This window comes from Stegostoma tigrinum, chromosome 1 (genome assembly GCF_030684315.1).
Source record: "Stegostoma tigrinum isolate sSteTig4 chromosome 1, sSteTig4.hap1, whole genome shotgun sequence".
NCBI classification, from domain to species: Eukaryota; Metazoa; Chordata; class Chondrichthyes; order Orectolobiformes; family Stegostomatidae; genus Stegostoma; species Stegostoma tigrinum.
Window position 1 is genome coordinate 100,349,057 of NC_081354.1, and position 14,478 is coordinate 100,363,534.

At 42.1% G+C, this 14,478-nt stretch overlaps 1 protein-coding gene across 13 annotated transcripts in view; it reads left to right on the top strand.

The window, feature by feature from the left end:
• Window positions 1-14,478, top strand: part of LOC125451149 (LIM and calponin homology domains-containing protein 1-like) — a 375,919-nt gene that overhangs the window by 295,205 nt on the left and 66,236 nt on the right. For 12 of the 13 annotated variants that reach the window (XM_048527931.2, XM_048527949.2, XM_048527976.2 and 9 more), the window contains one exon: window positions 1,456-1,491. The exons of the other annotated variant lie outside the window; for it this stretch is intronic. In XM_048527931.2, coding sequence (XP_048383888.1) covers window positions 1,456-1,491 — 36 coding nt within the window. The remainder of the gene's footprint in view (window positions 1-1,455; window positions 1,492-14,478) is intronic. 13 annotated transcript variants of the gene reach the window in all.

Consider the following 14,478-nt stretch of genomic DNA (forward strand, 5'->3'; position numbering starts at 1 on the left):
TCAACAAAATGTGTAGTTTTTCAGCTATGCTGAATTTATTTTTGTTTTGTGACTGTTATTGTTGTAAATTCCACTGTCCCTTTTGCCCCATGGTTTTCTACTGGTCCTGGGATACTTACTATGAAAATAGATACAAAATATTTGTTTTTTTTCAATTAATTCTGCTCTAAGAGTCTAGCTCGCTGTCATTGTTTTTTTCTAAAATACATACAAAATGGGAGCAAAAATAATCCATTTGGCCCCTCAGGCCTGCTCCGCTATTTAATACGGCAATGGGCAATTTGCTTGTGTTTCAAAATCCATTTTCCCATCTACCACTGATAACAAGTGCCACTTTGAAAATTTGCCTGATGCAGGAGATGGGAAAATCCAGTCCAAAGTCTTTTTTCTCCTCTTTGTCTTATCTAGTTCCTCTCCTGCGTAACACAGGGAGGATTTTCTGATTTTGATTGCTATCAGTATCTCTTTGAGACCACTCAAATTCACCAAGATTGGTCAGCCCTTCAACAATTTCCTCCCTCAATTTTGTACCACACGCAGGTTATGGTGCTGCGTTTATAATGGATTAAAATACATGTCTTATTTAAATTCTTTTATTAAATACAGATATGTTGATCCTGCTGCCAAATAGAATTCTGTTTCAAAGTTTTGGCTCACCCATGTTTTGTCATTACAATAGGTTTTGGCTTTTATTTGTTAAGGAAATCAACAATTAAAACCAGCTTCTATCCTTGAGCAGCCAATGATTTGCAATTCTCATCAATCTCCAAATTGTTTGGTCCAAGACTGAGTGGAGAGCATAAAAAATGGTTTTTAACATAGCTGCAAAGCGAGCAATGCTTCAGAATAAAAACTGAAAGAACTACGGATGCTGTAAATCAGGAGCAAAAACAAATTTTCTGGAAAAGCTCAGCAGGTCTGGCAGCATCTGTGAAGGAGAAAACAGAGTTAACATTTCGAGTTTGGTGACCCTTCCTGAGAACCCTTCAGAATAGATCAGTTAGGCAACAACAAGCTCGCATTTCAACATAAAACACTGGGAGTTTTCATGTGGTTCTCCAAATTGGTCACTGTAACTTTAGAAACTTTAACAAGCATTTGCTGATTTCCTGCTAAAGTTATAAAGGCCAATTAGGAGAACCACTGAAGGAGAGAGGCAACAGGGAATATTTCGGGTGTCCATGTTTATAATGTGCAATAGGTATTGCAATAATTAAGTTAATCCTGTTATCTGAGTAATATCTTAAACATTAGCACCAAATGAACTGGAAATTTACTACTTACAGTCCCAGGGAGACTGGAGGTTCCCTGGACCCACGTTGAACCAAAACATTAAAGACCTATTACACAAACAATTCTCCAAAGTGCAATTTTGAAAGTTTCAATTTTATGAATTTTGATTTTCCTTATGCTTTATTGTAAATGTTTAGTGTGCTCTTATATTTGTTCCTGTAGATACAGTCCTACAGATGCACTGTCTGATGATGCAGGGTAAGTGGTAACTTGTGTCTGAAGTTTGTGGAACTGCATGTGCTTGATCAGTATTTGCAAATGCTTATTAAACCACAAAGAATAACAAGTTCTCTGGCCTTGCATATTTAACCACTTCAACTGTGTATAATCACACAGCTGAGGATTACTGACAACAGAACATTTTATCAAAAACAGGTGAATTTTACTTGCAAACTTGACACCAGATTTCGGACGATCCGAATGTGGAACAGTTTTTCCAATGGGAGTTCATAGTAGTGATTGCCAATTGTCATTAGACTGTTGCAAAACAAATTTCTATATATATTCTCTGTGCAAAACACACTGTACAGCAGCTGGAATCTGGCCCTTTTAAGTTTAATATCAACTAATTGCACAATGCAAGCACAGACCGGGCTCAGAAGCAATCAGAGTTTGGGAGTGGGAAAGTTGGGATGCATGAGAAAGACGTGATGGGAGAGAAGGATCAGTCAGGAGCACCAGTTCCTGAAACATATTATATTTGCATAGTTGGGTTTGAGTTTTTTATTCTCTACATGATGACTTAATTTTCCATTCCATTCTTACATCTGCACAAATATGAAATAGGTTACCAAAAAAATGTGAGAAGCTGTTGGAAGTGAAATGCATGGTTGCTTGGGAAAAGGTCAACCTCCTCTTAATAAATGGCATTATCATGCTCAAGAGTCTAAAGGCTTACAACAGTTCTTATTTTTAACTTAGAAATATAGAGAAAGACTCAGGGTATGGGGATTAATTAGACAGCTGTTTTGTTGTTATGAAGGGCCAGTTGACTTCATTCTGTGTTGTATGATTCTGTAATTCAATTTTTTTTTAAAACAAGATAATATGCCAGCTTTCGAAAAATTGCGAAAATACAATTTTTGACAAGCTAATTCTTTCCTTGCTGTTGCATGCAATTTTGGATGCTGCTGCTTTGCACGAGAAATAAATTGATGGTTAAATGTTCTGGCAAAATTGAAATGGTAGTTCTGAGCTCTGGCCAATATCTTGATATAATCACCACATTGCAGTCTGACTGAAATATTCAAAACACAGTATGGATTGGCGGAGGTTTTGGCTGGGGGCCAGATGCTTTTCAAAGCACAACTACATGGGTAAGATGTTAAGTTGCAATGGTATCACAGGGCTGTTTGCCCTAATCAGGCTTGTAGTTCAGCCAAGCATTCATAATGAGGTCACCTGACAACTCCATTCACAAAGCAAGCTCAACAGACGGCCAGACATTTTGTTTTGTGAATCTTCGCAGTGGTGCTCGAATTGTAACTGTTCAGCTCTGAATGGCTATGATATGAAGTTCCATTTCTTGGAGAATGTTATCAGTTTCGTATTGAACCTGAATTTCACACAACACCCAAGAACTTCAGATAAAGTAGGGTAATACTGTATATTTTATGCAGTTTTGTTGAAGAGTGACTCATACCTTTCTTCTGCATTTCTTACGTATTTGGTTTCTCAGTCTTTGTCAGCTTACCTAGCTCCAATTTGGCATTCTTTCTTCCTTGACCCAATGCTTTAAAATGTCCTAGATACACAGAATCAAGTAAAGCATCAGCCAATTATTGATTCTGAATATGACTAATATGACTAAAATAAAACAAAATTACTTTATGAAATTTTTAAACTTCGTAAATATTATAGTAAATGTTTGGGAACAAAAAAGAAACAGATGATAAAGATTTGACTATGATTTCTTTTGGCAAATCTGGTAAATATGAAATAAAGAATCATGGTAACAATATAATTATTTTAACATATGTTTACCATTTCACTAAAACAATCAAAAGGAAGTTACACCTGAAGTGAGGATATAGCAGCGTGCAAAACTCAACCAGCAGTTTATACAAGGAAAACGTTCTGTTCTGAAAGATATTAAAGAATGAGGTTTCATAGAGTTCAAACAAATTTGAATCCTATTATCAAAGAAAATTGGCCCAAGAAGAATGTGTTGTTAAATATCACAAACCAAAATGTCTGGCCATTTGTTAAGCTTGCTTTGTTAATGAAGTTGTCAGGTGACCTCATTATGAATGTTTGACTGAACTACAAGCCTGATTAGGGCGAACAGCCCTGTGATATGTTACTTATGGAACTTGAAGGGCTTTGTCTGACTGAAAGTCATATTAATTTTCAAGGTCAGAAGTCACTCAACACCAGGTTATAGTCCAACAGGTTTATTCGAAATCACAAGCTTTTGTGTTGCATGACTTCTGACCTTGTCCACATAAGTCCAACACTCGCACTTCCACATCATGTTAGTTTGCAATATGTTTATCTCACCTTGAAGTGTTCTTTCAGTGCCTGTGTGTTTACTTGCTCAAGATTGAAAATTGTGAAGACGATCAACGGATTTTTCATTGGCAGTTTCACTGCCAGTATTTGGTAGATTTATGAGAATGCAAAAGGGGCAGTGTTTTTCAAGGGAATTTTTGAATGGCTGACTTCAAACAAATTATGAACATTTCAAAGTCTTGCTGGTTTTATATGGTGCACTCTTTCTGTATGTAGCTGCATACTGGAGGAGTGGTATGTAAAGGGCATTTGGTGGAGGTGAGGTGGTGACAGGATAATGAGGGTCAGAGGGCCTAACAACCATGAATACAAGGATAGTGCCCCAGCACAGGGAGAAGGACTTTCCAGCCTGTTGGCCATGTCATCATCCCACCTCTGTTGCTGCCTAAGCAGGTATCATCTCTGACTTCAGTTGCACGAGACACCTATATATGAAAACAAGCTGCTTTTTAGAAGTTGACACTGCGGCATACGGAAATAACCCCACTCTCAGCTCCCAAACCAAAAGCAAAAGTTCAAACTCAGAACTAGAGACCATAAACATATGTGTCACTAACAAAATATATTGTACAAGAAAAGCCCTTAGAGCATGAAAGTAACAATCACAAGGAGTAGTTGAGGCTTCAGTGAATGCTAATTAGGTATATGGAGGAGAAGAGAAGTATATATTGATAAGAGTAGTTGGAGTGAGATGAGAGAAGACTTAAGTGAGGTGTAAACATTTGCACAGGCCTGTTTGAGTAAACAAGCTAATCCTGTGCTGTAAAATTTGATACAAATGATATGATTCATTCAGATCCTGAAATAATCAAGATCCTTCCAAACTAATGAAATACTCCTTGACTCTGTGCCAGCTTAGTATATACTTTGTGCCAATAAAGATAACCCATGTAATTTTTGTAGTAGAATAATATTCACCTTTGTAAAGATTTGTATAAGATTTGATTTATTTTGGGTCATGTCTCAGATGGACAGTTTCCAGCACATTTTATCTTATTTAAAAAGGAGCAGTGCAGTTCTGTTCTTGTATTTGCAGGACTTAAACAATACTAGGACAGTGACAGGGATTATACAGCTGTCACAATGCGAAAGTTTCATTTGACGCAGTCACTAGAAAACCACCAGCTTATGCCATTTCTGCAAGGTGTCCACCAATCACCTACTAAAGGAAGGCTTGGAGAAATACCATGCAAATTGGAGAAATACCATGCAAATTCTGTCCTAGTATGACCATGCAAATTGAGTGAGACATACTACTTGAAACAGAGTTCAATATTACTCAGACTGCAAACTTTACGAAAGCATTTCTGAATGGAGTCAGGATCACAGAAGGCACACCATGAAATGGAACAACATGCCACAAAGCTTGCAATTAAAAAATCAACTTGAAGGAGAGACACAGGGCATTTTGTGAAAGCTTTAAAAATCTTGTCTTGTGAAATCTTTGAGAATTGCACTGATCCTAAATTACTTACTAAAGCCTGCCAAAGGTACAGTCTCACAGCAGCCGTTACCTGTAATACTGGGCAACTTTATCTTATGTAGCAGACTTTGGGGTGGCACTTTGTCAAATGTCTTCTGGAAATCCAGATACACCACATCCTCAGGTTCCCCATTGTCCACCATGCAAGTAATGTCCTCAAAGAATTCCACCAGATTAGTTAAACATGAGCTGTCCTTCATGATCCCAATCTGGGTATTCCCTATGAGGCAAATTATATCCAGATGTCTTGCTATTTCTTCCTTAATGATAGATTTAAGCATTTTCCCCACCACCAAAGTTAAACTAACTGGTCTATAGTTACCTGCTTTTTGTCTACTTCCTTTTTTAAACAGTGGCGTCACATTGGCTGTTTTCCAATCTGCGGGAACCATCCCAGAGTCCAGTGAATTTTGGTAAATAATTACTAGTGCATTTTCTATTTCTCCCATCACCTGTTTTAGTACCCTAGGATGCATTTAATCAGGGCCAGGAGACTTGTCTACCTTTAGCCCCATTAGCTGGCCCAGCACTGCTTCCTTAATGATGGTGACAGTTTCCAGGTCCTCACCTGCTATAACCTTGTTGCCAGAGATAATGGGAACTGCAGATGCTGGAGAATCCAAGATAACAAAGTGTGGAGCTGGATGAACACAGCAGGCCAAGCAGCATCTGAGGAGCACAAAAGCTGAAACGTGAAGACCGACACAAAATAACTGTTTAATGTCTCGGCTATTTCCTCATTTCCAGTAATTAAATTGGCCTTCTCAACCTCTAAAGGACCAATGTTTACCTTTGCCACTGTTTTATGATTTACATATTTATAGAAACTTTTGCCGTCTGTTTCTATATTCTGAGCTAGTTTACTCTCATAATCTATCTTACTTTGCTTTATAACTTTTTTGTGCCTTTCTTTTGACCTTTAAAGTTTTCCCTGTCTACTAGTTTCCCACTACTCTTTTTTTTCGTATGTGTTTTTTTTTCAAACCGATACTTCCCTTTATTTCCTTAGACATCCATGGCTGACTATCTCTTTTCCTACAGTTCTTCATTATCACTGGAATATACTTCTGCTGAGCACTGTGAAAAAGTGTTTTGAAAGCCCTCCACTGTTCCTCAATTGACCCAACCTAAAGTTTTTGCTCCCATTCTGCCTTAGCTAACTCCTCCCTCATTCCTTCATAGTCTCCTTTGTTTAAGCACAGGACATTGGTACTGGATTCAACCTTCTCACGCTCTGTCTGTATTTTAAATTTGACCATACTGTGATTGCTCCTTCCGAGAGGTTCCCTACCTGTGAGATCATTACTTATTCCTGTCTCATTACACAGGATTAGATCCAGGACAGCTTGCTCCCTCATAGGTTCCACTACATATTGTTCAAGGAGATTATCGCGGATGCATTCTATGAACCCCTCCTCAAGGCTGCCATGGCCGACCTGGTTTGACCAATCGATACGTAGATTAAAATTTCCCATGGTAATTGCTGTACCATTTTTACATGCATTAGCTATTTCTGTGTTTATTGCCTGCCCCACCACGATGTCATTATTTGGTGGCCTATAGACCCCACCTATCAGTGACTTTTTCTCCCTGCTATTCCTAATTTCCACCCAAATGGATTCAACCTTTTGTTCAGTTGAACTATATCATTTCTCACCATGGCCCTGATATCATCTTAAAAATCAGAGCAACACTACCTCCCTTACCTTCCTGTCTGTCATTCCGAACAGTTTGATACCTCTGGATACTTAGCTCTCTGTCATGACCATCCTGTAACCATGTCTTTGTAATGGCCACTAAATCATACCCATTTGCCATGATTTGCACCATCAACTCATCCACCTTGTTTCAAATGCTCCGAGCTTTCAGGTAAATTGCCCTTACACCCTTTTGGGCCCTTTTACCGCCATTACTAACAGACCTCGAGTTCTCCTTCCCTTTAACTTTTGACCTAATTTTCAGTGGAGTTGAAGCTTCCTCATCACCTGCTAACTTGCTGCTTTGCCTTACATTAATTGTTATTCTCCCTTTACACTCACTTCTCCCTTCCCCCCTACTTACTAGGTTCAAGTCCTATTATCCACCCTGTTTACCCTTTTGGCCAGAACACTGGACCCAGCCCTGTTCAGGTGGGGTCAATCCCAGCGGTATAGATCCCTCCTGTCCCAGAACTAATGCCAGTGCCCCATGAAAAGGAAACCCTCTTTCCCCACACCAGTCTTCTAGCCACGTGTTTACTTCCCTGATTCTCGCCTCCCTATGCCAATTTGCACGTGGCTCGGGCAGCAATCCAGAGATAATGGTGGCTCCTGTGTTCCTGTCTGCAGGGTCCCTCTACCTGCCCCACTCGCAGTCACACACTGCTGTCCCTGGCTGCTGATCGAATTAACATTAGTTAATCTGCCAGGTGTGACTGCCTCCTGGAACACAACATCCAGGTATCTCTCCCCACCCTGGATGTGCCGCAGTGTTTGGAGCTCGGATTCCAGCTCGTCAGTTTTGAGCTGGAGCTCCTCAGGCAGCCAACACTTGCTGCAGATGTGGTCACTGCCATTTTCAATGGGATCAGCCAGCTCCCACATCATACAGCTACATCACCTGGCCTGCCATCTGTAGTTAGTTAATTATTTAAAATTAATTAGGTTTTTGTTTTAGTTTTCCAGTGTTCTCTGCACCAATAAGTTTACATAAGAACACAGAAGATAAGAATCAGGACCAGGAGTAGGCCATTCGGCCCTTCGAGCCTGCTCTGCCATTCAATAAGTTCATGGCTGATCTTTTCATGGACTCGGATCCACTCACCTGTGTTCTCACCGTATCCCTTAATTTCTTTACTGTTCAAAAAAATCTACCTTAGCTTTAAACACTTCAACTACTTCACTGGGCTTGGAATTCCATAGATTAACGACCCTCTGAGTGAAGAAGTTCCTTCTCAATTCAGCCCTAAATCTGCTCCCTCTGATTTTGAGGCTATGCCATTTTCTCCCAGCTTCACCTGCCAGTGGGAACGTTCTCTACTTCTATCTTATCTATTCCCTTCATAATTTTATATGTTTCTATAAGATCCCCCCTCAATCTTCCGAATTCCAATGAATATAATCCCAGTGTACTCAGCTCTCCTCATAAGCCAACCTCTTCAACTCTGGAATCAACCGAGTGAACCTCCCCTGCACCCCCTGCAGTGCTAGTACATCCTTTCTCAAGTAACAAAGCCAAAACTGCACACAGTACTCAAGGTGTGGCCTCACCAGCATCTGGTACAGCTGCACATAACATAGAACATAGAACATAGAACAATACAGCACAGAACAGGCCCTTCGGCCCTCGATGTTGTGCCGACCTGTGAACTAATCTAAGCCCATCCCCCTACACTATCCCGTCATCATCCATATGCTTATCCAAGGACTGTTTAAATGCCCCTAACGTGGCTGAGTTAATTACATTGGCAGGCAGGGCATTCCATGCTCTTACCACTCTCTGAGTAAAGAACCTGCCTCTGACATCTGTCTTAAATCTACCACCCCTCAATTTGTAGCTATGTCTCCTTGTACAAGCTGAAGTCATCATCCTCGGAAAATGACCTCTCTGTTTTTAAACTCAATCCCTTTAGCAATGAAGGACACAATTCCATTTGCCTTCCTAATTACTTGTTGTACCTGCAGGCCACCCTTCTGTGATTCCTGCACAAGGACACCCAGGTCTCTCTACAGAGCAGCATGCTGTAACTTTTTACCATTCAAGTAATAATCCTTTTTAGCATTACTCCTACCAAAATGTATGACCTCACATCTATTCACATTGTATTCCATCTGCCACACCTTTGCCCACTCACTCAATGTATCTATGTTCCTCTGCAAAGTTTCACAGTCCTCTGCACACTTTGCTCTGCCGCTCATCTGAGTGTCATCCGAAACTTTGACACCCTACACGTGGTCCCCAACTCCGGCTATATAAACTGTAAATTGTTTACTCCATTATACACTCAAACAGACTCCGGTTTTGTCTTCCGAACTGCTCCCAGACGATTTGACATCTTGGTGACTTCCCTGAAAGATAACAAAGAGATGACAAAAAAAATGCAAAAAGCTTTCCTGCGCACCTCATTTAGTCTTTATTATTAGATTAGAGGAGGTGGAAGGGTGGGAGATATTAGTTACTCGGATATTAGTTACTTCCCAAAGTTATTGGGTGAAAGATAACCGTTACGCAGCCTACCCCTACCACTCGCTTTGGGACTCCTTCCCTGCTGAACAACTGAAGGCTGCAGTCACGCAAGGTAAGACTTTTATAATGAAAACTTACCTTCCCAGCTGCCCTCGCACTCTCTCCTGGACTCCCACCACTGAACAACTGACGACATGGATAGAGGATTTGTTGACTAGTAGAAAACAAAGAGTAGGGGTAATTGTGAGTGATAATGCGAACTGCAGATGCTGGAGAATCCAAGATAACAAAGTATGAAGCTGGATGAATTGGGTGTTTTTCTGGTTGGCGGTCACTGGCTAGTGGTATGCCGCAGGGATCAGTGTCGGGATTGGAATTGTTTACAATTTACATAGATGATTTGGAGTTGGGGACTGAGTGTGGTGTGTCAAAATTTGCAGATGACACTAAGGTAAGTGGTAGAGCAAAGTGTGCAGAAGACACTGAAAGTCTGCAGAGGGATATAGATAGTCTAAGTGAGTGGGCAAAGGTCTGGCAGATGGAGTACAATGTTGATAAGTGTAAGATCATCCATTTTAGTAGGAATAACAGCAAAATGGACTATGTTTTAAATGGCAAAAATTGCAGCACGCTGCTGTGCAGAGGGACTTGGGTGTCCTTGTGCATGAATCGCTATAAGTAGGATTGCAGGTGCAGCAGGTAATTAAAAAGGCAAGTGGAATTTTGTCTGTCATTGCTAGAGGGATGGAGTTTAAAAACAGGGAGGCTATGCTGCAGCTGTATAGGGTCCTGATGAGGCCACACCTGGAGTCCTGTGTGCACTTTTGGTCTCCTTACCTGAGAAGAGATATACTAGCACTGGAGGGGGTGCAGAGGAGATTCACTCGGTTGATTCCAGACTTGAGAGTGTTGGATTATGAGGAGAGACTGAGTAGACTGGGATTATACTCATTGGAATTCAGAAGAATGAGGGGATATCTTATAGAAACATAAGAGATTATGAAGGGAATAGATAAGGTGGAGGTAGGGAGATTGTTTCCACTAGCAGGTGAAAGTAGGACTAGAGGGCATCACCTCAAACTAAAGGGAAGCAGATGTAGGACTGAGGTCAAGAGGAACTTCTTCAGCCAAAGGGTTGTGAATCTGTGGAATTCCCTGCCCAGTGAAACGGTTGAAACTACCTCACTGAATGTTTTTAAGGCAAGGCTAGAAAAATCTTTGAACAGTAAAGGAATTAAGGGTTATGGTGAGTGGGCGGGTAAGCGCAGCTGAGTCTCAAAAAGATCAGCCATGATCTTATTAAATGGTGGAACAGGCTTGAGGGGCCAGGTGGCCTACTCCTGCTCTTAGTTCTTATGTTCTTATTACGCATTTTGTTACAGTTAGGAGGAGATGAGACTTCAATGGCAGTGGTTGGAACTAAGAGAAGCTGTTGAAGGGAATGATGAGGTGACAGACATGTAGAGTGGGAGCTAACTTTAAATTAGTCACAGCCTCTGAGTAAGTCTTATCGATAAAATATTTATAGTGCTGCTTACAAGCCATTAGACTATACAGAGCAATTGGGCTTATGTTGTATAGTTCTACTTTCTGAGGGAATGGGAGTGTCAGTTCAATTATATTGAGCAGTTTGTTTGCAATGCAAGAGTGACACCAACAGCAAGTGATCAGTGCATACATTGATTGATGTTATTGAGGTTACTCTTCTTTTCAATCGTTCCTCTCACCTGGGGTGTGGTGACCCTCCGGTTAACCCACCACCAGTCATCTCTCTAATAAGAGACTAACTCACCCCAGCTCTGGGTGACAAGACTAGATTACTTCCTGTAGGTTAGAGTACATTGTTATTTTGGAATTATTTTCAAAGTTTTACAAAATTGAAGTTACAGCAGTTAAACACAGGGAGGGAGGAATGGCTTTTTAATAGGAGAGATTAGCAGAGAGAATTCAGTATGGTTCAGAAATAAGCCTGTTTAATCAAAGTTGATATGGGCCACACTAAACCCCTTCAAAACATATAAGGGAGATAGCCTAGACCCTAACTTCTTTCTTATTTAAAACCAAGTGTAAGTCACTGTGTTCGAGGTATGGTTCGAATAGTCCACTATTAGGCTTTAAGAAAAACACAATTTATTCTTACAACACAGTTAAAGTATAAATAGAAAAAGTAGAATTTCCATAACTTTAGATCTTTCAAAATACTTTAAAATTATATATTATTTAACTACTAATCATCAACTGTTCCAATAATAGCAGCAACCCATAAGCATACGCCAAAGGCAAATTCAGCAAAACAGATTTTCTCACATGCTATGTCCCTTCTGGCCTAGGAGAAGGGAATGCTGAAAGAAACAATCTCACAGCAGAGAGAGAGAACTCAAGCTTTTTGCTGCAGTAGAGAGAGACCTAAAATGATCAGCTTCAACTCCAAACATGCCACGTGCAAGCAAGACTAAAACTCTGGGTCTATGTGAGCCTGACTCCACCTGCTCATACTACTTTTGTCTAATTTTGAAAAAGAAATGCTCAGGCATCTCAAAGCTGTTTACACATTGCTTCTGAAGCAGACTTTCTGATACTACTGGCAACACCTTTCTGCAAGACTAACCACACATAATAAATCCCTCTTAAAGGCACAGTACCATCACAATGTAGTAAAATAAATATTGAATTGATAGGTGAACAAACAATAAGCATTTCATTAAAGAGTGAACTGACGGTACTACTTAAGAATGGCATTGTGAGTGAATAAGAATAGAAGAATAGATCATCTTCCACCATTGCTAAATTCTCTGATTTTTACCAAGGACATGATATTTAGATATTCTTTTCTGTTTACCTTAGAATCATGTAAATACGACATGGTTACTGGTCCATTGACAAGTACACATTTGGATAATACATCAGCATACACATTACACAAAGTACTTATATAATAAAATGTGAGGCTGGATGAACACAGCAGGCCAAGCAGCATCTCAGGAGCACAAAAGCTGACGTTTCGGGCCTAGACCCTTCATCAGAGAGGGGGATGGGGGGAGGGAACTGGAATAAATAGGGAGAGAGGGGGAGGCGGACCGAAGATGGAGAGTAAAGAAGATAGGTGGAGAGGGTGTAGGTGGGGAGGTAGGGAGGGGATAGGTCAGTCCAGGGAAGACGGACAGGTCAAGGAGGTGGGATGAGGTTAGTAGGTAGCTGGGGGTGCGGCTTGGGGTGGGAGGAAGGGATGGGTGAGAGGAAGAACCGGTTAGGGAGGCAGAGACAGGTTGGACTGGTTTTGGGATGCAGTGGGTGGGGGGGGAAGAGCTGGGCTGGTTGTGTGGTGCAGTGGGGGGAGGGGATGCACTGGGCTGGTTTAGGGATGCAGTAGTGGAAGGGGAGATTTTGAAACTGGTGAAGTCCACATTGATACCATATGGCTGCAGGGTTCCCAGGCGGAATATGAGTTGCTGTTCCTGCAACCTTCGGGTGGCATCATTGTGGCAGTGCAGGAGGCCCATGATGGACATGTCATCAAGAGAATGGGAGGGGGAGTGGAAATGGTTTGCGACTGGGAGGTGCAGTTGTTTGTTGCGAACTGAGCGGAGGTGTTCTGCAAAGCGGTCCCCAAGCCTCCGCTTGGTTTCCCCAATGTAGAGGAAGCTGCACCGGGTACAGTGGATGCAGTATACCACATTGGCAGATGTGCAGGTGAACCTCTGCTTAATGTGGAATGTCATCTTGGGGCCTGGGATGGGGGTGAGGGAGGAGGTGTGGGGACAAGTGTAGCATTTCCTGCGGTTGCAGGGGAAGGTGCCGGGTGTGGTGGGGTTGGAGGGCAGTGTGGAGCGAACAAGGGAGTCACAGAGAGAGTGGTCTCTCCGGAAAGCAGACAGGGGAGGGGATGGAAAAATGTCTTGGGTGGTGGGGTCGGATTGTAAATGGCGGAAGTGTCGGAGGATAATGCGTTGTATCCGGAGGTTGGTAGGGTGGTGTGTGAGAATGAGGGGATCCTCTTGGGGCAGTTGTGGCGGGGGCGGGGTGTGAGGGATGTGTCGCGGGAAATGCGGGAGACGCGGTCAAGGGCGTTCTCAATCACCAGCCCAGCCCTCCCCCCACTGCACCACACAACCAGCCCAGCCCTCCCCCCACTGCACCACACAACCAGCCCAGCCCTCCCCCCACTGCACCACACAACCAGCCCAGCCCTCCCCCCACTGCACCACACAACCAGCCCAGCTCTTCCCCCCCACCCACTGCATCCCAAAACCAGTCCAACCTGTCTCTGCCTCCCTAACCGGTTCTTCCTCTCACCCATCCCTTCCTCCCACCCCAAGCCGCACCCCCAGCTACCTACTAACCTCATCCCACCTCCTTGACCTGTCCGTCTTCCCTGGACTGACCTATCCCCTCCCTACCTCCCCACCTACACCCTCTCCACCTATCTTCTTTACTCTCCATCTTCGGTCCGCCTCCCCCTCTCTCCCTATTTATTCCAGTTCCCTCCCCCCATCCCCCTCTCTGATGAAGGGTCTAGGCCCGAAACGTCAGCTTTTGTGCTCCTGAGACGCTGCTTGGCCTGCTGTGTTCATCCAGCCTCACATTTTATTATCTTGGAATCTCCAGCATCTGCAGTTCCCATTATCTCTGACACAAAGTACTTATGATTTTTTTAAAAAATCAACCACTGAAGTTATCAAAACTTCTAAATCAAAGAATAATAAGCAATATCACCTTTGCCCTACTTAGCTTCTTCAGATAATCACAAGCACCCTAATGTCCATTCATGCACAACCCTTTATATCACTATTCTTATTGTACAGAACATTCTATGGGTATTTACAATGATAAATGCTTCTATAAATCTTCCTTGCAGATACCTGTCTCATATGTTGTGTGGCAACAGGTTTGATGTAGGCTGGAAGTGGATGCTGATCTTGTGCATTGACTCACTTGGTATTTGCATTCTATGAAAAATTGCATTAGTGTGAATGTGGTGCTGCTTCTGTCATGTTGGCTCTTTCTTTGGTTTGGCTCGCATTTTATTA